This window comes from Condylostylus longicornis, unplaced genomic scaffold (genome assembly GCF_029603195.1).
Source record: "Condylostylus longicornis isolate FDR11 unplaced genomic scaffold, ASM2960319v2 ptg000084l, whole genome shotgun sequence".
Taxonomy (NCBI): domain Eukaryota; kingdom Metazoa; phylum Arthropoda; class Insecta; order Diptera; family Dolichopodidae; genus Condylostylus; species Condylostylus longicornis.
In genome coordinates, this window is record NW_026578052.1 from 5,784,875 (window position 1) to 5,811,327 (window position 26,453).

A 26,453-nucleotide genomic window follows, 5' to 3' on the forward strand; every position below is an offset into this window, starting at 1 on the left:
GTAAGTATTAGAAATTTTATTAATTTTTTCTATTTTTAATTTAATTAAAATTTTAAAAAATTTTTTAGGAGATTTACCATGCATGTCAGTTGAGGAGGAGTACTAAAAATTTTAAATTGGTTTCGAGCACCCAATAGATGTGTTTGCTACCTAATATTATTTGTCAACGAATATATTGTTGTGGAGATTTGGTCTCTTCACATGGATTATACACTTGATATTTCAAAACAATTACCTAAAATTGTAATAACAGTGTTTTCGCACATTTACAATTCGCACAAATAAATAGTTTTATAAAGTTCAAATACGTGTCTGGTGTCCGAACAATCAATTCTGCTTTCGGCGACGAAAAAATTCAACGATTGGTAAATCGATTAGAATTTGAGAATTTCGAACATAAAAGAGAAATTTTTCTTGTAGAAAAATTTATTATAGACAACACTGTATATGCTTTGTATTTTTGAATCTTTAAAACCTTTGATAAAGTTTGACATAATTCGGAACAAAGGTATATGTTTGAAATGGATTTGAGTTCCACATTACTGTTCTAAAGTTCTGTTAATTATTTTAATTCGATAAATTTTTGCCTGATTCAACCATAATTAAGCCATTGTGACGGCAAATTTATGACCCATAACTAAATTAAAAACCTTATTACAGATTATATACAGTTCTATTTTTTTAATTAAAATTGCAAAATTTTTTTTTACTAATTTATTTTTTAATAATACACATTATACTTAAAAAATAATTTTATATTTCAAATTTCAATCATAATAATGAAAGTTAAAGAGTTTTTTCTTGTAAATATTCGCAAAAAATTATTCACCATTTTTGTTGTTGTTTTTTTTATAACAGAATTAAATTTATTACTAATATAAAATTATTAATCAATCAATAAAACAAAGTTAATAAACGTGTTTACGTACTAAGTAGTTATTCTTATGGTCACTCCTTATTTAAAATTCGATTTTATACGCGCTCTACACATTCCTATTAAATATACTGAACCGACATTTCATACATTTGTATATTATTTTGTATAACAGTTTGTATATTAAAATTGCGCGTTGTATTCACGGTAGGTTAAATTTTAGCTGATGGCGCTTTTTATATAGTTATTTATATAGTACATGCTTAAACATTACTTTATTTTTTAACAATTTATTATCTTGTACATACGGTACTTTTTGTTTTTGTTATATTATGCTCATATGAACAAGTAATTTAATAATAAGTTTCCAATTATAAAATGCAAAAAGTGCATAAATTATGCTTAAAATATTGATTATAATAATTTAAAAAATATTTAAAAAAAAATTTATTGTACATTTATGATTTTATTTTTTGTATATTGTTGTTGTAGATAATTTAAATTTAATAAAAATTATTGTTCGCCATTAAGATTTATGATATAATTCTAACACGCTACATTGTGGCGCTATACGCTTTGTGATAATTTTAGAATACAATGAGGTTATTTATATGAAAATTTCAATTTTTGTAAAAATTTATTGTAAATACGATAAAATTGAATGAAAATTTTATATACACACATACATACAATTTGTAACTGTAATTGATTTACCTAAATATACCAAAAAATCATTTTGACAGCTGATAATTTAAATTACGTTGTCATATTTTAAGCTTAAAAATTTTTAATAATTTTATTTTTTCAATTTATGATATTATTTGTATAATTTATTATTTTGTGAAAAATAAATTTTTTTTTCATAAATTTCTTAAAGTAATAAATAGAAAAGAATTTAAAACTAATTTATAGAAGCTGTGCGCTGAACGCATTTTAATTGAAATTGAAAACTACTAATTTTGTGAAGCGATAACTTGAAAAAAAGGAGCAGAGGTAGTTAACCGGCTAACTCTTGAATTCTCATGCGTCCGCGCCTCCCAAGATAAGGCTCGCTAAATTATATTCATTCTAGTTTTTTTTTCTTCTTGATATCTTAAATACATCTACACATATAAACACACATACATATTTTATAAATTTCAAATACAAAAAAATCATCAGTAAAAACTTTGCAGAAGTATGCAAAGTGAAACTTATGTGGGCTCCTTTGTTACTGGTATTTTAATATGGGCCGCTAAGGGCAAAAAATATTCCCCCCCTTTTGAAAAGCGACAGACAGGCACAAATCGTACTGTTAAAAAAAGTGTTAAAATGTGGTATTTTAAATTTTTCTCTGTTTTCCAACAGTAAAGAAATAGAAAAGGAGATAGAGAGGTACAGGAATATGTATCTCTTATTGTTGAGTTTTTATTTCACCTTAACTCACCATATTGTTGAATTTTTTTATTGATCGATTAGACAAATTGAAGAAATTTATGGCAGAGAAAAGGGAAAAAATCATTTGAAATTTTATGAATATTTAATCCATTGGATTGGATTATCGCCCGTACATACATACGTACACTTATACTCATATACCTATATAAATATTTATATATTATTATTTGTTTATACACATTCGATATATCAACTATAAATTTTGAATATTAGTTATAACCTCGTTTTAATTATAATAAATTTATTATAATAATTCAAATTCACACATTTTTATTACCATTTTTTTATTTTAATTTTTTTGTTTTTTGATATATCAAATTCTCCGAAATCACTTTTTATAGTTGTCATTTTACATATTATTATATATGTACATAATACACATACACTCGTACATAATTTCAAGAGATAATATTGAAAATTTTTGATTTTGACAATAAAAAATACTAATAAATATTCACGGTTTTAGGTATACTAAAAAAAAAATTGATGAAAAGAATTGATCAGAACAGGTGTGTCAACAAATAAATTTTCTAATGTATATATACATGCATGTACATATGAGTGCATGTAAGTATGTTTGCAGAATATGGATATTTGTCTTTTGGTATTTAGAGGAAAAAATGTTAAATGTTTTTTTTTAAGATCTCATCAGAGATCAAATTAGTAATTCAAGATTATGTCTATAAAAAAATTAATTTTTTTATTGAATTTCTATTCTGTGTATACATATAAATATACTCTATACTTTCATATGAAGGTATATCACGAGAATTTTATTGATCGTTATTTAATTAAATTTTACGGGTATAGATGGCAACCACAATACAATCAATTATTAACTGTTTTGTTAATATTAAATTAAGGTTAAAGAGCGCTTTTAAATGCGGATCTGTCATTTAATAATTAAAAAAGGAAGAGATCCCATTATTTTACCTTATCAGATTGTACATAATTCCCAAAAACATTACTAATTATTATATTTTTTCATACAGGAGAACGTCAAATTTACAAACGTGTTACTACTTTTGCAAATGATTTTGTAATATATATGTACAATAATGTACAAAGGTGGGTAATCTAAAAGAACAAAATTTGTATTGTTGTTATTCTTATTAGGGTTTTCAGAATGAACGACATTTGTATCGTTTTCATTATTTTGAGTGGATGGAGATGTAACTGTACATATGTATGTACGTAATAATTAAGTTCTGTATTTTTGTTCAAAGTTCTATAATGAATGCAAAACTAAGAATATCCGAACTACTTGAGAGTACCTCTCGTGGCAAGTAATAAAATAACGGAAAACTTATGAAGTTTAACTGAATCAACATTGAATTTGTTTCTCCATTATATTTGAAGTGTTTTGACATAAGAGAGTTTTCTACAAATTTGTCAACTCAGTTATGGTTTTAATTGTATATTAATTCAATAATTAATTAAAGTATAGCTGTCAAAATCAAAAATCAGCAAAATACATACATACAAATAGCTCTCGGACAATAATTTAATTTCATTTTATGTACAATTTAATTTCAATTTTAACCTATAAAATCTACAACAATCCAAAGAATTGATTAATATAAACTTACCGTGCAATGTTCTATTAATACAACTCCAAAAATCACTCTGAAAATAAACAATATTCAAAAACAAATTAATAAAAAAAAACTATAATATTAAATTTCAATAAATTTGGATTTCAAAAGTTACAAATTCGTTTAAAATTGTTATTAACAGGTGAACAACATGATTAAAATTTTGAATTTAAAACTTGAAATGTCAATATTCATTTTGGTATCGTAAAAAATGTTTTTTTCTGTTAATTTTTATTTTCTTGTTAACTTTTGATATTTATTCATGCTTAGATTTTAATCTTAAGATTATCTGTAACAAGTCTTATAATATTTTATTTCTTTTTTTTTCATAGTATAATATATTTGGATTTCAATTTTCCCGGTTTGTTAGCAGAAAAAATTGAAATCAAAATTTTTTTCCTCAAAAACAATTCTATTAAAATCAGTCCTTAGAGAAGTTACAGTTCCCGAGATCAGAAATATCCCGTGATATGAAAATTGATCAATCTGAAGCATTTGTTAAAGAGAACTGAGATATAAATTTTTATTAAAATCGGATTAGCCGAAATTAAGATATGCGAAAGTGCACGAATACAGACTGACTGACGAACAGCCGAACTGAAATCTTATAATTTCTGAAATTGCTCAATTTAACCAATTCAATCAAAATTATACCAGATGAATACGTTATAAATTTAAGATTTCTTTGTATTATAGACCGCAGGTCGTGCTTGTGCCGTATTTATTTCAATTTTAAATTTTTAATAGGTGCTAACACAAATAAACCTCTAGTTTTTTTTAAAAACTACTCAACATTTTTGAAAGAAAAAAGATTACGAGAAAGTTACACAATATTGTCACCAGAGTTTTTTTTTTTTTTTTAATATGAGCTCGCAGAGGGTATTCATTTATTATAAGTAATACATTTGATACATTAAGACACTTTATTAGATATCTTACTAGGTTAATACATTTATTAAATAAATTTTTGTAGAAATACCATATAGTAAATACACGGCTATATAAGTATGCATGTAAATATAGCATTTATGCAAATTTGAGATAGAAATATGTCTGCTTTTTATTTTATAAACGAGCTCAAAACAGAAAAAATAAAAAAGGTTCCTATATGATAAAAATAATGATTTAATAGTTTGAATTTTTTGTGTTAAATTTTTAATAAATTTAATGAAAAAATTGTGTTAAATTTTATTAACTGAAAAATTTATATAATGTTACATAATTTAAAAGAATTTAGCACAAATTTTTTATAAGGAACAAAAAATTATTGAATAATGCCTTTAAATTTTAATTATAAAAATAAGAACGAAATCAGTTTGAAATAAAATGATCCTGTCTTGTTTATGTTTATTTTCTTGAAGTTGTAAATTTGTAAGTTAATAAAAGTGATTGACCTGAAACTGAAATTGAAATTATTATAATAAAAATATCTAGTTAAATCAAGTTGAAATATCTTAAAATAGCTAATTAAGATAGCCCACTTCAGGCGAAAATATGAGAGAATTTGGCAATTATCGCAAGACAAAATGAGCATTTAAGTACACAATCTTTTGTTGATTTAAAGAGTTATGAAGTTTATGGGAAAAAAATTGAGGAATTTAAACTAAAGATCTGACTTTCATGCGTAAGCTGTTAAGGGTTAATTAATTTTTTAATTAAGCATATTTTTACCTGTAAATCAGGACAAAATCTTCTTAAATCATTTAATTTAAATTCTTTTCCATTTGGATCTACAGCTGCCAGTTGAACGAGAGATAACTAAAATAAAAAAATAGAAAGAATTTAATTAATTTTATTTTAACAAGTGCTTTAATTTACGAATTATTTTTTTGAAAGCCGAAACAATTTAAATCGAATCTTAATTAGAGAACAAATTCGAATATGGATATTGTTTTATGAAAATCCCTTTCTTATTCAATAGGGGTTAAATTTAACAAAAAAATATTTGAGTAGTTCAAGTTCTTCCACCTAAATTTGAATTGATGATTGACAAACAGACTATTTTTTGGAGTAAATTTTTATGGGTACATTTTGAATTTCTTTAATACTTGAGTTATTAACTATAAAAACAGTTTTTCACTCATCATAAGCACGCGTTCAGCAATTATTTTTTATATTTTGAAAAAATAAAAATTTTTTTAACATAAAAAGTTGACTTATTTTATTACAACCTTAGGGTTAAATCTTTAATTTTATTATTACTTATGAAATCTTTTGATTATACTACCATCGGTATTCAATTGAATTATACTGCATATCCTAAAGGAATTTCATTATTTTATTTCAATAGTTAACCACAATAATCTAACAGAAGCGCATTACTCACTTTATGACGTAATGTCATAAAGGCTAATAATGTATTTAAAATTTCTCCGTGTTAATAACAATGCGAAATAAATTTGTATGAAAAATATTTTGCATGAAATGCAAGCAACATAATATTTCTGATTATTAATATTTTTAATTCCTGCTTCTCATAAGTATAATTGAAAATTTTGTGTTCAATTTTTGGCATATTTAATGTTATCAAATTTGACATAATATTGATGTTCACCATGGTGACGTAACAAATAGTAAACTCGTAATACGATATAAGATACGTCAAATTTGTGAAATGTATAAGGCGCTCAATAAATTTATTGCTCAAATTTCTAATTTTTAACATTCGTTTTAAATTTGAAAAGTTCGCAGACTCAACATAAAATAATTTGTAAGTTAGTCTGTTAGATCTACACATATTACCACTTATAACAACAACATAATTTTTACAGTAATTTTTGGTTTGTAAATATGCAAGTATGATTTTTATAAGAGTTTTTATTTAATTAAATTATAAATTATTACAAACCGGAATTTTATCCCATTTCAAAAACAAATTCAATTTACATTGAAATAATTAATGGGCTTAAAGGAATATTTTCTTTTATGCTACGTTTCTATATGTTATTGGGATATGTATGCACATATTTTAGAGATATTTATGCTCACTATGATGTTCACATAATACTTTAAAATTCTCTTTAATTTATTACCTTAACGTAGTACATATTCTGATCTCTGGATACTAGCATCACAATTAATTATGGGATCTCTCTTAAAATATTAAAAATGTATTCGTATTTATGTATATAGTAGTAGTAATAAAACAGATTAAAGCTACTTGAAAAATATTTCGCCTCAGGCGGTAAATTCCAGAATTTTTGTAAATTGATTGAATATAAAAACAAATTTAACAATAATTGTTTCTATATTATGTACGTAAAATTACTCACCATATAAGCATTGTGATTTGTGACAGAAAATTACATAATAAATTTTAATAATTTTAAATTTTGTTTCCTGTTGGGTGTTTGTCGCATTAAGGTTGCATTGTATTAATGGATTAATACTGGAAATAGGTTAGAAATTCGATTTATATTTTGTAAATGTTGAATATCGTGGTAATGCCTTTGCAATTTTGAGACCAATGAAGACAATTTAAATCAATTTTGAAGTGAATTTGACCAAGCGAAATTCGTGAGGTGCTAAGAGGTGAAATGGAGGAGAAAATTATGGTTATTAAAATAAGCAGCACTTTAAGACGATCATTATTACAAGGAGTCCTGTGAGAATTCCCACGGATTTCCTAACTAGATTCTGAAGCACAATTTGCTTGGGAACTGACGAGTCTTACAGGAACTGTGGGGAAGGGCAGGAGACGCCGATGTACCTTCTCAATGCGTCGTGTGGGGCGTGGGTTCATGAGAGTTTTACAGCTTGGGTGTGTCGTCGCATCTATAATCTGCAATCCATAATCTACAAAATAATTTTTAAAATTTTAGAATTATTATTTCAAAAAATCCATCTTTAAATTTTAAACTAACTAAATTATGTGAGTACGTGCTTATTTATATATTAGTATATGAAAAAACTTATACTGCATGTGTAAGCATACAGTGATAAATTTTGTGTGTAAATCCTGTATTTATTTGACTTTTATGAATAATTAAACATTGCACAATAGCTACTTTATTTTTGAAACGGAAATAAAACTGATTTCCTTTATATACAAACAATTTTTGTTATAAATTTATAATAGAGAATCGTTATTTTTTTTTCTATACATATATTATACCCTAATATTGTACGTGCTTGTGTCCAATATAATAGTTCTTACAGCTTATATAATTTGTATAAATTCTTCTTGCATTTCATTTTTACAAAATTCTCTTTTAAGATTCACATATTGTACATGGTATACCTATTTACACTTGCTATACATAAAACTTATATACGTAAGTTATTAAAAATTCTATTCCTGGCTTATGTTAACTTTTCATTAAACTTTTGAATGAAATTACAATAAGGTAAGGGTACAATATACTTGTATATAAAAGTAAAAAAGTATAGATATAAAAAGAAGTAAAAAATTCATGAATCACGGCGATCCAAATGAATGAAAATTTTTATTTTGCAATGGTTTTTAATTTTTAAAAAAATGTTTTGAATGTACGTGTGTATGTATAAAGTATTGAGGTCGTGCTTATGGGAGGCCGAGTTTATTTCTTTTTGTAAATGAATGTTAATGTAATATCCCTTTTTATTATATTGAATGAAATTTTCGTTAAATGCTAATTTTGAGGTGATTTCAATAATATTTATGACCCATTATAAAAGAAATGGAACGTGTGTAATAATGATAAAATACAATGTACAACAGTGTTTTGTAAAAGGAATTAGCCAAGGAGATTTTAGGGTTATTCATAACGATTCCGCTGTGGTAGTTAGAAATTATTCAATTTTATTTTAGTTTGAAAATTGTGGTAACCATAAAAATTTGTTACTTAGTGGTTATTTTTTAAAGGTTTTTAGGAATTACCATTGATTATAATAAAATATGTTGTACTTAATTTACAAAACCTGTGATTATTAAATGAGAACAAATTTTTAAAAGTAATTTTTTTAAGTAAATTTCTTTTGAAATGCGTTTACGATTTTAAAATTCAATGGATTTATCCGCAGTACTGATTTTTAAAGCAGTACATTTAATTCTTACAATTTTAGTGAAAAATTAGAACTGTAAAAATGGTTGGAGCCGAAATGTATAAAGAAAAATGATATATTTTTTTAACAAAATACTATTGAGCTGTAGTGTAGTTTAGAAATTTCTCTTTAATATTGAAGAAATTAAAAATTAAATTAGTTTTTCAGTACTTGTAGTATAGTACCTATACAAGAGTTAAGATTGAAAATAAAGTTATTAAGCGAAATTTATTAAAACAACAATATTTTTTATTGTTACTTTTAAACATTTTTCAATCAGTTAATTCCTAAAATGTTAATTTTTCCGTGAACACTAAGAGTTATAAATTTGGTTTGAAGTTGTGCCTAAATAATTAATATTCATATTATATAAGCTTTAATTTACATCATGAAGGTATAGTGCATAAAATATACATATATGAATATGTATGTATTCACATATACCTTTATGAAAAATTTGAAGGTGGGTCTGAAAATAAGGGATTTTTGTTTTGATTTTTAAAATGAAATCAACTAGTTCTTTAAATTTTATTATTTCCTTAAATTCTATACAATTTTTCTACTTTTCTACTTCTTTTATAAATTTATTCGTTGAAAGAATTATAATTTAATTCAATTTGTAAAGGAATATAGGTATGCAAGTTCCGTTGCATAAATTGCATATGAAATGTAAATAAAAAATTTTAACATGATTTTTTATAGCTGAACTGAACGCTATTAGTTTTTGTAATGGTGTGGAAAGAATTTTTAGTTTCCTTTCAAATAGTTTTTCTTTAAATTTCATAAAATTTAAGTTGTTTCTTTTAATTTGATGCAAGTATGGAAGGATCAAATTACAAAATTTAATATGTTTCAATATATGGCACAAATAAAATGATTTTTAATAGTACGTATGTAGGTGTATGAAATGGAAATAGTTTACAGAATCAATATTTTAAGTTCTTACGAGATCCTAGAAGAATACATTTGAGAAAAAACATTTTATTATTCGAATGTGCCTTGGAAATGCAAGGAAAAATATTATAATTGAGCGGAAAGATTAGCGGAGAATTTTTTTTTATTTTTTGTTTTGACAATAGGTTTGAATTCCAATTTAATTTTTATCATTTATACCTTTGCTGACATTAAGTACCCAAAATATAATTTACAAGAATTTTTAGGGGGAAAACACTATGTCCAACATTTCAATTATTTTCCAATTTCCAAATTACAAACAATTAAGTATTTTAAAACTACTTTAGTGGATAAAGCTCATTCAATTAATATTCATGTACCTACATATACTAAGTATGTATAGTTGGATCCTATTATAAATTGAAAATTGTATCCAGCTACATAAATTGTAACAAATAATAATGAATACCTACATTTCAATTTCGACGGACTGATTTCAGAATTTCAAAAAAATCCAAATATGTAGCTGGATGGGTGGTTTTCCTCATAACCAAAGGAAAATAACTACTTGTACAATGCAGAATTGATAAGTGAGAAAGTCCATATCTTATTTAATTCATAGCCATGTGCTTCATTCTATGTATGCTAAAATGATAAATTTGATTTATCTATTATCCTAATTTTTATTTTGAAAAATTCTTCCTAGCGCATTCATATAAGCAAATATTTGACGATTATCTGTAGCCATTCAATGATATACTTACATATGTATGTATTGTATGTTATATGTACAAATTTTATAATTATATTTATGGAATATTAAACATTTCATTTAAATAATAATCATTTCATTTACATTATTCGAAAATTACCACTTCAAGCTGAAATATCCTAATACGTGTACAAAAGAATGCCACACAACTTCTCAATGTTCTAATTTCGAACTGAATATTGTACAATTGCAATATTCCACATTAATCCTTTTTAAGTTTTTGTAGCCCAGCACCTATTTACTTGAATTTTGTTTACAATATGCATAAAATATGTGTTTAAAATATACATAATATTTAAAAATATATTATACATCCAGTGATAATGATAATAATGACGAAAATTATTTGAAAATTCAATGACGAAGATTTCATAAATTACAAATACGTACATATAAACTAATGATAGATATATAAAACACTTAAAAACAGCAAAAAAAATCATATTCATATGATATATACCACGCGTGGTTTAATTTATGGCAGCAATATAATAATATGTATGCGCAATATACCTATATAAAAATAATAAAATCTGTGGTGTTGTACAGTGCTGTCGTTTTTGACTTATTTTCTCTATTAAAAACAAAAATTTTTTGCTCTTGCGTTTTAATGTTGATTTCAAGTTTCAAATCGAAATTTTCATACAAATTATGTTGCCAAAAAAACTTATGTAGCTCTGTAGTGGTGGGTTTACGTAAACTTGTTACCACAATCGTATTCATTTAAACGTCAATCAAAATACACTCAATTAAATTTGAAAATTCAGCAAATATTTTCTACCACTTTGTGTTGAATTAATCATGTACTGTCGAAATGATACTTTTTACAAGGTATTATTTTACACCCAACAATTTAATTGTTCTTAAATAAACACATTTTAAACGTAACATTTTTAAACGGCATCACTGGTCTCATATAGAATATTGAATTGAGGAACACAAAATATAGTCGAACAACAAAACTTTCCGCAACGACTATACTTTCTCATCATCACAAAAAAAAAGACGTCTTAAAAGACAAAATTTCTGTTATAAAAATATAAAGGCATACAGAAACATTTATATATAGCAAAATTATATAGAATTTTACAAAGTTGAAAATAATACAAAGAAAAAGGAGGAAAAAAAAGCAAAATCCGTTCTTAATTTCAAATTTTCCAACATCATCAAAGTAAATATTATGAAAAGGTCTTAAGAAGAAAAAAAACCTTTTCTCAAGTGGTTCAAATTGTGGTCTACTATGCGAATATAATATACATACAACCATTTATGATGGCACATTATGATGATGAAGATGATACGATGTTGATGATCTCAATGAGTGTTGAAATAATCTTGAAAAGTTTTTAAGTTTTGACTCTAAGGAGAAATTTCATTTGCAATATTAACATGGAATGTACTACAGATAACATTCTAACAGCATTATAAAATGCTATGTGACTATGTGATGATAATGATGTTCTGGATATCGATAGTGACAACACAATACATAATAAAAGACTATGATAGTTCTTCTTTTTATTTAATATGTTTGAATCATCATAATCACCATCATCATCATATGGGAACATCGGCAAATAATAATAAAGAAGAAAAGTGAATTTTAAATTAAAGTAAATTATGATGTTGTGTACGATAATAAATAAAATATTTGCATATCTTATTTAAATAAATGCCATAGGTACATGTATGTATGTAGAGTAAGTAAATATAATAATTTATTACTTTAATCAAAATTATTACAAAGTTTAAAATTCTTTTATAAAGATATTCATACATAATATTTTCCTTGTTTATTTAGATTTGAAATAAATGCGACAATATGCACTGATATCATTTGCATAGGAAATCATTATTTGATATAATTCAATGCGGGATGAATATAACACGGCTTAAGGTAATTATAATCTTGAAGCTACAAGAATTACAGATCATGAAATAATAGAATGATTCTGTTAAAGAGGCTATAGTGTAAAATTAATATTTAAAACTGTTAATCACAGGCTGGGATTGGAAATGTGTGTGTTCACAGTTTCAAAAGTGGGTTATATAGTTGACTCCCAGTCGAGATCTAATCTAATCTAAATTGTATACTATAGGGCATGCGTTTATATAAACACAAAATTATGCTGTATATACATATATCATTTTATTAACTTATATAAGTTCGTGTATATACTGGATGTCTATTTTACCATTGTGAGCTAATAGCATCAATGATTAGTTTATGATTTAGTAAATGAGCCATTCAATTTTTCAATTATACATATTAAATTTCTGATTCTGATACATATGAAATTCTACATATAAACATGTGTATGTTAAAATAGGCAATGTTCATAATAATGCCTTTTAAAATTCGTGTGGGAGGATTTCAATTAAATTTATATGTATAAGATACAGGTCCATTGAAAATCCCTTAAAGTTATTACATACATATATATTTCTTGTAGCTATGCCTTACATAAATTATAATATGTGTATATGTATAAGTAATATAATATAAATCATATATTATTACTTAATAAAACCATATTAAATATTCATCATTGGTATTGTCGTCATTTGAAAATTATAAACTTAATATTTTATTCTCATGTTATCGTTGATATTTTTGTAAAATTATATGGTAACTAAATTATTTTGCATTTAATTTAGGTATTACAAATAGATAGCACCATAATTACCCATATTAATGATAAATTTAATCAATATATTATAATAGTACATGAAAAGTTTTTGAAATACATCATGTATAAAATTTGAAGTAGTGTAACATCTCTAAGGGCCCTAACGTTGAAGAAAGGACCGAAAAAAAGAAGAATATTTAGAGTTCTATTTTATTTTTCCATCATTATATTCCAAATTTTATTTACAAGCTCAAATTCATTTTCAATCAGATATAGTTTATTACATCTATGTTATAGTTACATTGTAAATGTGTGTAATGTATGTATGTTACAGCATCATTTGCAAAATATACTGCAAACAAACTAATTTTTCTAAAACATTTTTATGAAATTTAATTGAAGTTTGTCATTCAGCTAATAGATTACATAATTATATTTTCGGAATAAAATAAATTACTCCTACTTACTGGAATTTTGTTAATTCCCTAATTTTACTAAAATTTTTAGTAAAGAGACGAGTTCAAAAGACCAAGAATTAAAAATTTTTTGTAAAGAATTAAATTTCACTGTAACAATAATTTTAAATTTTTCAATGGAACTTTAAAGGAATGATATACATATGCTTTTACAATGAATGAACATTAAAGGCAAAATTGTATTACACGTTTTATAAGAAAAAAGTCTTTGAAATTGTAAAAATTTTAAAGAAATTCCATAAAATGAAAAGTGTTATCACATTATAATGCTAAAAAAACGTACACATGTACCTTTTCTTCCCAATCCAATTCTTAAAATTCCACAGCTTCATTTTGAAAGAAATGTATTAATTAAAAATTCTTTAAGTATCACAGCACTGTAACGTTTAAGGATATTAAATTTCTTCCTTTTTCACAAAAAAAAAAGCAAAAGTTCATTACATTATTAATTTGCCTAAAATGTTTTCATTTTATTTATAAACTTCGAAATTTCATAATTTATTAATAAATCAAAAAAAAAACAAAAACAAAAATTAATTTCTTATTCCCAAGAAATTAATAAAAAACCATAATAGAATTTTAGAATTCTTCAAAAAAAAAATTTTGTGTCTTGATTATTAAAATAAAATAACATTGAAAAATGATTAAAAATTCTTAGAAATTCTCAGTTTGAATTGTTTTTGATTCCTCCTTTTTTTTTTAATTTAAAATTTTTTATTTAATATTTTTGTATTTTTTTAAACATAACAAAAAATTACAAAAAAACAAATATTTAATATTAATTATTCAAGAACTAAAATGCAGCTTATATTTTGCATAATAATTTTTAATATTTTTTAATACAAATCAAACGATACGATCCAATATGCAACAACTCCTATTTGTATATAAGTAATTCAATTTTTTATATTCCAATATTGTTTGACAGCACCTCGAACAAGTATTTTATGTTATAGGCTGTGATTGAATCAGGACAAGAATAACAAGTAGATTTTGTAAAGAATTTTATATATGTATATAAAAAAAACAAATAAATTTATTATGATATTTTCATCCTGTTTAATTTCTATTCAGTTTTGTTAGTCCGTTTGAATATATTGAATTTATTTGGTCAGATTGACTATATTTTATAGATTAAACTTAGAGATTCGCATAAAACGGCAGTAAATTTTATATTATTGGAAAAGATTGTATATTAAACGAATGTGTTCTTTCTTTCGCACAGTAATTTATTTACAATAATTGTAACTAAATTAAATTTTCATTACTATGCTTTTACAAATCTTCAAACTAGGAATAAAGTGCAATCTTTTTTAATTTTAGCGAAGAATATCTTTTCAACTAACTGGACTCATTGGGCGAACTAACGAAATGCGAACTTCAATTTAATGGTCTGAATGCGGGATCAAAACTTTACAATTGAATCTTTTTATTTGAATTATATTCGCTGATTTTTTAAAAAACCTTTTTCGGGAAGTTGAAATTTTCATAATTGTGGCTAATCTAAGACAACATATATATACATTTTTTATGGTTGGCAAAAAAAAACCATTTGAAAAATGAGATGCACATGAGATGTGTTTTGATTTTGAACCAATTCCAAAACGAAATTTTAAATTCTTGACGGCATATTCAAAATTGGAAGTTTAATAATATATTAATCTGGGTCGATATACAAACATCTGCCTGTAGTACATACAATTAATGTGTGTTTTAGCTAAATATAGAAACTAAACCTTTAATATAAGCCTTTTTAAATATAAAAATTTGATTCTTATATTTTATGTACACTGTATAAAATGAAAAGGTTTTCAATTTTATATCTTTCGATCTCAAAAAACGTATGTAACAATGATAAATTATCAATAGCTTCTGTATAAAATGTTGCTGGTTATTTTCGTTATACTCTTACTTCTTCTCATTTATCTTTGAATTCCTGACCTTTTTTCTTTTCAATTTCATTTTCTCCTTCTTGTATTTTTATTCTTTATTGTATATCTAACTCTTGGTGCATGTATATAAGGATTTAGATTTAAATTTGAATGGAAATGGCCTTTAGTTTTAAACAATTTTATCTCATTGTAAAAATCTGAACATAAAAACTTTTTTATGTACAGGTATCAAAATTTTTTTAAAGGAATATTGATGAATATAATAGGTGAAATGAAAATTATATTTTATTGTACTATGTGTATATGTAGATAAATTGAATCAAACTTACAATAATAGAATGGAAATTGAAAACTCAAAGTGTATAATAGTTTGTTGTGACATTTTACTATGCGTTGTTATGTAAAAAAAAAAGATTTATTTTTTTATTTTTGTTCATATTTCAATTTTTTCTTTGTTAATTTTTTGGAATCCAACTGTGATTTACATTCGTTATTTAGTTGTTATTTGTCTAATAAATTACTTCCATCTATACGTTTGTATATTTAGTGGCTATGAATTTGATTACGTGTTTTCGATCTGTGTTATAAAGGTAGTCATGTGATAAGATAGTCATGTGATGTACATAACAACAATTAGAAAAACAAAATTTTAGGTGTGTTGTATAATGGTGTTGATTTTCCAAAAATTTAATATTAATTTTTTAATTAAATTAATGGTCAAATTTGGGCAGAATATTGATGGTGCACGTGAACACTACTCTCATTCTAATATATTAAATTGTAGTGTATTTTTTGAATGACTATCTATATTTACTGCTTTCATACTATCAATTTCCTTGCAAGGAAGTGTGTGAGTAGTTAATTTTTCTGAGAATATGATGTTTAAATCCTCTAGATCCAATGACAATGCATGTGTGTGCAGTTATATGTATGAGTACTATTTCCTGTCTATTCTTTAATTGCTAGAATATCATTGTTATTATAATCCAGTGTTCTAATATTTGTAATTAATTAAGAAATAAAATAATCGATTTAGTGCTAAAATATCTGCATAATATATTTCTCAGGAAAAAAAAACTGCTTTCAAATTCAAAATAAATTAATCTCCTTTAAATCCTTTTTAAAATTCATTTAAGAATATAAGCTAGTTTCTTGCGGATAGTTTAAAAACTTAAAAAGCAATTCTCGTGAGAAAAATTATGAAGTGAAAAAAATCGAAGAACAAACATAAAATAAAATCTTGATGAAAAAATCTTAATATGAAAATAATATAAAAATATTGTAGGAAAAGCAACCTTTGGGAACAATATGGAAAAAATAACTACCATTAGTACACACATACATATATGCAAACATATTGGTATATAAGTTAGAATGAAGTCTAAAAATAATAATGAAATCAGTTTTTTTCGTAACAACTTAAAATATTTTTCAAAAATATGAAAATAAAGGAGATTTTTCTATTGTTATTTTCTGTTAGAAAACAGAATTGTAAATCAATACTACCAGATTACCATTACCATAAGTCTGCGAGATTGCATATACACATATCGGTATGTTTTACGAAACATTCAACAATAGTTCTAATAAATTGTTATCCATCGGGACCCCAAACGTACATAGGTTAGAAAACAAACTGCAGTCACGAATTATGAAAGTAAATCATTCTCTATAGGATTTTTTGACACGTCTCTGGGTGACTGGTTTCAGTGGTAAGTGAATTTAGAATATTCGATAACTAAATTAATATTGTCGTAGAGTTTCACTCCTGCAGGTTCATGAAAACCAGGACATTCCGTCCTCGTCTGTCAAGGCTTGCATTAAGGATGAGTTCTAATAACCAGGAAAGTCGTAATGAATGAAAAGAAACAAGAATTTTTGTTCAAAAAACTAAAACATGATGAATTACTTAGCGACAATAATCTAACTATAGTATCTTTTCTTTTTCTGGTGTTTTCCTTGTCCTTGTCGTTGCGTCGATTTTGAAAATATGTGGAGAAATATGGCTATTTAATATGCTCGCACATAGCTGTGAAAAACATGGTCTTGGCTTTATTAGCAGTATACAATCATGCGTTCCTATCACATATAATTGAAATTTTATCATACCACTGACAGAGACTTTTAACAAAATCCACATTTCACAATTTCAAAAATCCGCAAAATTTAAGATGTCATTGAATATCTGAAATCCACAAGGTTCATAATCTGATATTTTAAAATTTACTTTTAATATTTCAATTTCAGCTGGTCATATTAGAGTAAAACCACAAAATCTGTTAATTTCATTGAAAAGGATAAAATTTCACAGGATACAATCATTTTGAAATTATTTGAAGTTCAAGGTTTTTTTTTTCTTTTGTATATTTTTCTATCATTATTGGTTTGGTTTATTTTTAGTTATCCTGAGAGCAGTAATTCTGTACCTATTTGTTTTCGTATTTTTTGATATCGGAAACAAACAATTGAGTTGTTTTGTATATATTGATTCACAAAAAAAAAGTAATCCCTAGTATAATATTGGTATTATTAGTAGTTAGATATGAGTGTGATAATATTACCATTGTACACTTTTTGTGAGAAAATATTTGGTGATTCTAGGTTTGATTTTCATTTTAACATTATTTTATTTTGTTGATTCTACTAAATGATTTCTGCAACAATATTGTTCCGGCTTTATGAAATTGTATAATAATTTATGATTTTAAATTTTGATTGGAAAAGTAGCATTAATGATCGATATTTTTTATTTTTTGTAGGTACATAAATACTATTATTTTATTTGTCGCAATAATAATCTCTGTTTTGTGTTTTTAGCAATAATATTTTGATGTTATTGTGTTTTTTTTGCACAATAGGTGAGAGAAGAACACTAAATCTTTCAAGGATATAAATCAAGGCCAAAATAGCAACAATAATATAGATTTTTTTTTAAATTTCAGAATATACGATATTATTGACCAAGTATATTGTACTTTTGGTGTGTTAATTTTGTTCTATAACAATATACTAAACAAGTATTTTGAGGGTGGAATAATACAATATTTTTGAAGTGCATTTCAAATATGAATGAAATGTGGTTTTAATATTTTGTTTTTGCATAAATTTTCAAGTTAAAACTAAATAGTATAAAATATTATAATCGTGTGTACAATTCAGTTTAAAAATTATTGAAAGAGTTGAAAATAGAAAGGGAAAAGTTGAAAATTGAAGTGGAAAAGTAAAGCAAACTTTAATATTTTAATTATTTTAAATTTATTTCCTAATACTACTGCACATTCATTTAATTAATTTCGAATTTTAAGCATTAATTTGATCATAAACATTTAAAAGCAAAATTTATAATGACAAATCGAATTTGTCGAGCGTGCATCCTCTTTACGTACTAAAATTTGTACACTCTGTAACAAAACATATGCATTTTATATTTAGATGAACCATGCTGCGAAGATTATTGAAAACTCTTTTGAAGTACCTCTCTTTTTCAGAAACAGATCAAAAACCATTATGTTAGAAAACATTGGTTTTATTTCTATTGTTGTAAATTATTTGAGAAAAATTTGGAAAAAGAAAACAATTTTTGAAATTTAATACAACTACACAAATATTAAATTTCGATAATTTTTTTATATTAATTTTAGTTAAAAATATTGAAAGAAATAGTCTTAAAGCCAGCATTATAATTTTATTAACAATAGATTGGAGATGACAATAAAATGTGAATTTTTATTTGAATTTACTATAAAAATATTGCATATGAATTTGATCGGGTTTTTTTGAATATCCTATAGGAGTGTCAATCATAACTCTCAGAAATGAATTTTATACATAATTTCAGGGGTTACATGCATACAATATATGCCTTTTAAATGTGAATGTTCAATATTAAATTAAATTAATTTCTAATAACAAAAAAATTAAATTCAGTTCAAAATGAACAGGGAATGTAGTTGTTGTAGCGCTTAAAACCGTGTTCTAAGCCGAATCAGCTATGTCTGGCCGCTTGTACCTATTGTTACTGGAACATAAAATTTGTTAAAGGTGGAGATTTAAAAAATGGTACAGGCGCTTTTTTTAAATGGTCAATTAAATTAAAAAAAATTAAATTCAGTTCAAAATGAACAGGGAATGTAGTTGTTGTAGCGCTTAAAACCGAGTTCTAAGTCGAATCAGCAATGTCCGTCCGCTTGTACCTATTGTTACTGGAACATAAAATTTGTTAAAGGTGGAGATTTAAAAAATGGTACAGGCGCTTTTTTTAAATGGTCACATATTGTAACCGATACTTCGTACATTCATTCAAAAAAGTGCGCCTGCAAGTACTTGATAAATTAAAAATTAATTACGGAATACCGTAGAGCTCGAAAAAGTTCCTGAGTTATTAATTATGCTTTCAATTTTTATTGGAAAAATTTGAGTAAAGAAAGTTCATCTAGAACAAACACGAGTATTTTCATAAGTATTTTTGTAAGTCTAAATTTTTATAACTAACAAATACTAACCAATAAATATGTTCGCTTTCAATATGACATTGTAAACTCTTTAACAGTAAGCAGCTCATTCTATTTCCCAAGTAGACAGAAAAGTATATGGGACATGGAAATTTTGCTTCATACTTTCTTTCATTGAAATTCAAGGAAATGTTCAGAAAAGAATGAATGAATCGATAAATGGAAAATTGTTACTATAAGGTAGATACTGGTTATTGCTATTGTAAGCATTTACAATTTTTGTAAGAACGTTGTGGATAACTTTTTTACATTAAAACATGTAATTTTCATAATGTACTTGCATATTAGTCATTTATTCAGAAACCATTTGCCATCTTAAATATTAAAACAAGACAAAAATCATAAATTTTATAATCTTAATGGAATTTTTTTTTCTATTAAAATCTTTACATTTAAATTATGACAATATTTTAAAATAATTTTCAAAATATCCGATAGCGAATTTTTATTATATTTCTTTTACACTGAAATTTATAATATTTTATTTTAGTTTATATAAATTTGTATTTGTTCAAATATTTATTTCAATTGATGTTAGAGATTTTTAATGGGTGTACCATAATATTTATTTTTACATACTTACATTAGTTACGCACTTAGTAAAATGCAAAATTGAATTCAATTACTTTATCCTCATTTTATTCATTTATGCACTTTTTTTATCTCTATAGGCAATTATAAGCAATATTAGGATTTTCTTTTAGGCTTACACTTACGATTATTTAGGGGGCTATAATATATTTTAATAATCTTGGAATACAAAGTATAGGTTATTAAAAGTTATTAAAGTTTACACCTAAAGAGATTTTAACCCTGGAGATTTTTAATAATATGAAAATGTTTTAATTGCAGTAAAATTTTTTTTTATTAAAATTGGTTTTTTGAGTAAATGAAGAAGTTTTATCATGTATAATATTAGAATTGAAATTAAAATGTAATGAAGCTAAAATAATTTCAATGGAAATTGCTAAAAGGTAATGCTATAATTTTATTCGTAAATATTGTGGCAAATAGAAAAATTTTTTTTAGATGAAGTTGAATGAAGATTTCTTGAAATTTATAAAAAATTAATGACTGCGGCAATCAGCATTTGTAATTTCTTTTTCAAAAAAACGAATGTGTGTGAGTATAGGTATTGATTGTAGCTTGTTAACAGTTATCACCTTTATTCGTTTGAATCTAGAGAATTCATATATGAAGTCTTAAAAAATAAATGCTTGTAATAGGGTTCTCAAAGCCAAACTCCATAGAATCTACTTAAAATGCTATTAACTCTATTTATTTTAACTTTCCCATTCCGCCAAAGAATGATGACGATATATACTCATACTGTTATAGTTATAACAGCAATCGTCTGATATATATAGTGCTGATGGGATCATGAAAAGAATACATGTTACACATTAAAACAATTTTTCTCCTTTACCCCAATTCAATTCAATGTTCATTTAAAATTTTAAATATGCACATCATCCACGTTATATTAGTATTAAATCTTTTATATTATGATATTATATAAGAATATTGTAAACTTCAGAAAAATCATTTTATGCATTTGGCAACACTATTTAAAATAGTATAATAATATGCACTCAATGTATTTTGAAAAAGAGAAACCAAGGATTTTTAACATTGGAAAAATATTTCCCCATTCTTTTCAACGTTAGTAGGTTATTTTAACTATTAAAATGTATTTTCCATTTTAAAACGGTTAGGTATATTGTTGCAAAACAAATTATTGCAGGAGTTCTGAGAAAATCCATTAAAATTTTAATAATATTGTATATAAAAATTATACATGTGCGTGTATAAGAGTGTATTTTTATATTATTTTGTATGTTTTCATCACATATGTAACGTTCACACATTGTTTATTTTAGAATACATTGAAGACATACAGAATATGTACAAAATAAAAGCTACTGAAATTTTTGAAGAATAATATTGATTGGAAATACGAAGAAGTACATTATGTTGTTATATTTGCGGATCAGGTTGTAGATATATTGCGGATCAGAGTTTATTGTGTATAAACTCTGCAGCTATTTTAATGTAAATTAATTGCGAATATTTAATGAAAACATCTGTAAAAGAATTTATGATTAAAGTTTAAGAAATTAAATTAGGAAAGAAATATTTGTACGTTTTAATTATAAAACTTTTGTATTGTATTTTGAAATTGTTCAATATTACAATTCTTGGGCATAGAATTTAAGTAAATTTATGAAAAATCAAAAGTAATGTTGTGTCGTACAGACTACGATATTATTATTGTAAACACAAATTTCTACACAATTTCTATATAAATCAAATTGAAACTGTAGTCTTCGCCAAAAGATTGACACTATTGAAATTTGCAATTTTTACATTTTTTGCAAAATTTACTTTCGAACTTTAAAGTTTGCCATCTTTGGATTACTAAGAATCAAACTTTGGATGTAAGAGTTTTTATTCGGCATATTATAATGTAGGTATACATATTTCTTTGACAGAACCATTAATTTTTATGATAATTAATTATTTTATTTTTCATGAGAACGCAATATAATTCACGAAAACAGAATGCAGTCCAGGAGAGTAGAACGTAATTCAAGAGAACAGAATGTAACTTATGAGAAGACGATGTAATTCATTAGAAGAGAATGTAATTCGTGAGAACAGAATGTAATTTATGAGAGCAATATGTAATTCATGAAAACATAACAATATAATGTATGACTTTTATGAGAGATCTATTCTCAAATGGAAATGCGTTTGTTTAGTTCCTTTATTCTTAGCAAATGCTAGACGAATAAATTCTATTTTATTTACCAGCATCTATATTATAATAACAATTCTAGATAATCATTTAATACTTCTTAATTTTTTTACCCAATAGCAAAATTTCTATATCCATTATGAAATAAATTTTCAAGAAATTTTTCAAATAGAAAATAAAAAATTTTCCTATTCATTAAAATATAATAAAAACTTTATTGATTTCCTTAAAGATTTTAATCTTTTAATTTATATTGTTAAATAATCTTTCTTTAATCCTTTTTCTAAAATACAATATTATTGATAATCTAATATAATCACATCTATGTACATAAACTTATATAATGCAATTACCAGTTAAAATTTTTGTTAAAAATAAAGAAAAGGAATATCAAATAATATAAAGATTTTTTTTTAACAATTTTTAACTACAAACATTAAATTCTATAAACATCTGTTAGATCTCATCAAAATCAATTTTACGGATTACCTTCTATACATAAACATTAAAATAAGAAACATGAAACCATTAACAAATAACAAGAAAACAAAAACAAAACACTTCTAAATTTTAAATATACATGGAATTCGGAGTCATAAGGTGAAAACTAAACGTATTCCTTGAATGAAATGCTATTAAAAAAAGAAACATTAGATTTTACATGAACGAATTAAATAATAGTATTATGACTATGATAGTGCAAAAAACAAAAAACCAAGTGTTAAAACTAACAATGAGGCTAAAACACTATCTAGGTAAAAATTTATAACAACATACATAGATGTGAAAGAATGTTCTTTTATTGTAGTCTAAATTTTTAATTTTCAAACAAGATGTGCTTAAAAGCATTAACTCGAATGGTCAACGTCAAAATGAGAATTTAATTTTTCTATTAAACGTATACTTGGTTGGATTCGACCAGACCAATTTCTAAACTATTTTGTGAGCTGTTGTATATTATTAAATTGATATTAATGAAAAGTTGTAATACTATATAATGTATATGATATTTTTCAATTTGAATAAGAAAATCTACGAATAATTGACGGTTTCATGAACATTTTAACGGTTAACTTCTAGAAGAGATGCTTTATTTTATCCTTTACAAAGGCCATTAGTCTGAAAAATCTCATTCTTTACTAAATTATCACCGGAACTAATTAAATAAGATACCTCTAAAAGCATTGAATAACTGTAACTTTGAATAGCCCATATTCAGCAATAGTTTTTTTAGTTGTTTTTTCATATCCAAGAAAATTATAATAAACTGCATAAATATTAATTGTCACCAATTTAAAATTGATCCTTTATGGCTCTTCTGATCTATAAGTCGCAGTTTAATCAAACAAAATTTTGCTATTCCAAAAAAATTATCGGAAAACATTCTTTCCACATCTTACAGCTTCTTTAATTCCAAACATTTTCTGTTATGGCAAACATGAGAAATGAAAATTTAAAAGGTGAAATCAATACGTTTTTTCTTCTTCTTCATATTACATATAGGGTTCATCATTCTCTCATTTCGATTCGATTTAATTTCTTATACAATTATTGTTGTTTGCTCTACAAAAAGAAGTATAAAATAATATTATAATAATGCTATGGTCAAAACAATATCTTCATAGGCGCGAATAATATTTTCAACAAACCAAAAAAAAAACAATATAATAAAGAAATTCAATAAAATAATGTACACGATAGGTGTACGATATAGGAGAGGAAGACGAATTTTTATTTCCGAGATTCCTATCTTTACGCATTTAAAGCGATTTTTTTTCGTTTTTTTTTTCTTTGGTTTTGTTTTCATTTTTGTTGCTCCACTAGAATTTATATTTGAGGATTATAAGATTTTATGTGGATAAAGTATATAGAAGAGGTAAGAGTTAGGAAAGAACCTTTACAGAATCTCATGTTGTATTAAAATAATGTTATCCATGCTAAATTGATATAGCGATAAATTTCTCTTTTTGTTGTATCATTTGGTTTTACATGAACTGATCGTAAATTAAATTTGCCAATGGTTTTGGATCAAGCAGGATTTCAAGAGTTTTTGTTTTTAGGCTTTTAATTTTTCTCTTGTTTTGTTTTATGTTTAAAGTTTTTGTTAATTTTGATATTTTTTGTATCTTTATTTTGTTATGTTATTTTTACGATTAATTTAAAAACATAAGGCAAATTTATAAATAAGAATCTTTAATTTTGTTTTTTGAGAAGATTTGGTTTTCTCCTTTTGAGTTTTTTTATAAAAGGAAAAATTTTCGTAATGAGTTTTTAAAACGTGTGATTCATGTTATGAAAAAATTAAGATGCAAATGTAAAATGAGGTTCTGGTGTAAAATTTAGTTCTTCACGTAAAAGAAAGTTCAGGAGCTAGAATCACTAAAATTATTTTCAAGATCTCGTATTTATAGTCTTCGAGCTATTTTTCTAATATGAGTTTAAATAAAAGATGAAAACCAGCATCAAATTGTAAATTAATCTTGCGTCTTCGTTAATAATTGGCAAAGTTGAGATTATTGCTTTAAAGGAATGTAAAAACAAATCATTTTATTTATAATGAGACGGTAAGTTCTCGTGAGCTCTATTTTACGATACCCGGAATTGCCGGAATAACCAGCTGATATTTTAGAATACTAAACCATTTTAAAAATGCGACTACCACCCTGTATATTTGAAATATCTTGTGATATTTTTTTTTGTATTATAAACAATAATCAATAAACAAAAATGTTTTATAACCAAATCATAAAAAAAAAATTTGTTATTGTTTAATTTAACAGCCTTATTATGACATTTTGTTATTGAGAAATAAAAAAAATTCGCGATAAAAATTTTTTTTTAATTTAAAGGACATTCAACATTTAACAACAAATACTGACAACAATTTTGTTGCAACTGAACAAAATGAAGAAGATAATTTTAGTACCTTCATCCCATATATGCAAAATACTTCCACCTACTGTGTAAAATAAATGATTTATATAAGAAAATTTATGGCATGACGAACATTATTTTATTAAATTTTTGTTTTTATATTTTAAGTGAACCTTACAAGTTAATGAGATATTATTGAAAATTAAAGTATCTACCATATGTACAAATTGATTTGGTAAGATTATTTGTAAAGAATTTGCATTAAAATATCAATAGAATAATTTTTACTATCCTATGTTTGTATGTATGCATTTAGGAGTGGAACATATATTAATATTCCACAGTTTAATATTGTATATCACACTTTATCAGATGAGTGAATTGCAAAAATAGATTTGACCTGACCTGACCAAACCTGACTAGACGATTTGGAAAGCAATAAGGTAAATGTATTTAAAAGCAAGAGCTGTTATAAACTTATTATTACATATTAGAATTAGAATAGAGAGAATTGCAGCATATCATCTTGAGAATTATGAATTCATATTTGGTAAATCTATTAGCAAATCAATTTGCACAACATTAAAGAAACACATTGTTTATAGAAGGATGAGACAACTGGTCTAAAAGGGTGATAGGAATTTTTAAAGATAAAATTTTTTCCGAATTTTGAACAATTTTAAATAATCTAACCTTGTAAGACCAAATTAAGCACAAT

The 26,453-nt window shown here is 24.7% G+C and overlaps 1 protein-coding gene across 1 annotated transcript in view; it reads right to left on the minus strand.

Moving 5' to 3' along the window:
• LOC129613603 (reversion-inducing cysteine-rich protein with Kazal motifs) overlaps positions 1 to 26,453 on the minus strand; it is a gene marked incomplete at its 3' end in the record, with an annotated part of 66,914 nt that overhangs the window by 7,453 nt on the left and 33,008 nt on the right. Inside the window, exons 4-5 of the mRNA XM_055527734.1 lie at positions 5,578 to 5,664; positions 3,901 to 3,937 (exon numbers count right to left, since the gene is read on the minus strand). Of these exons, the coding sequence (XP_055383709.1) occupies positions 3,901 to 3,937; positions 5,578 to 5,664 (124 nt within the window). The remainder of the gene's footprint in view (positions 1 to 3,900; positions 3,938 to 5,577; positions 5,665 to 26,453) is intronic.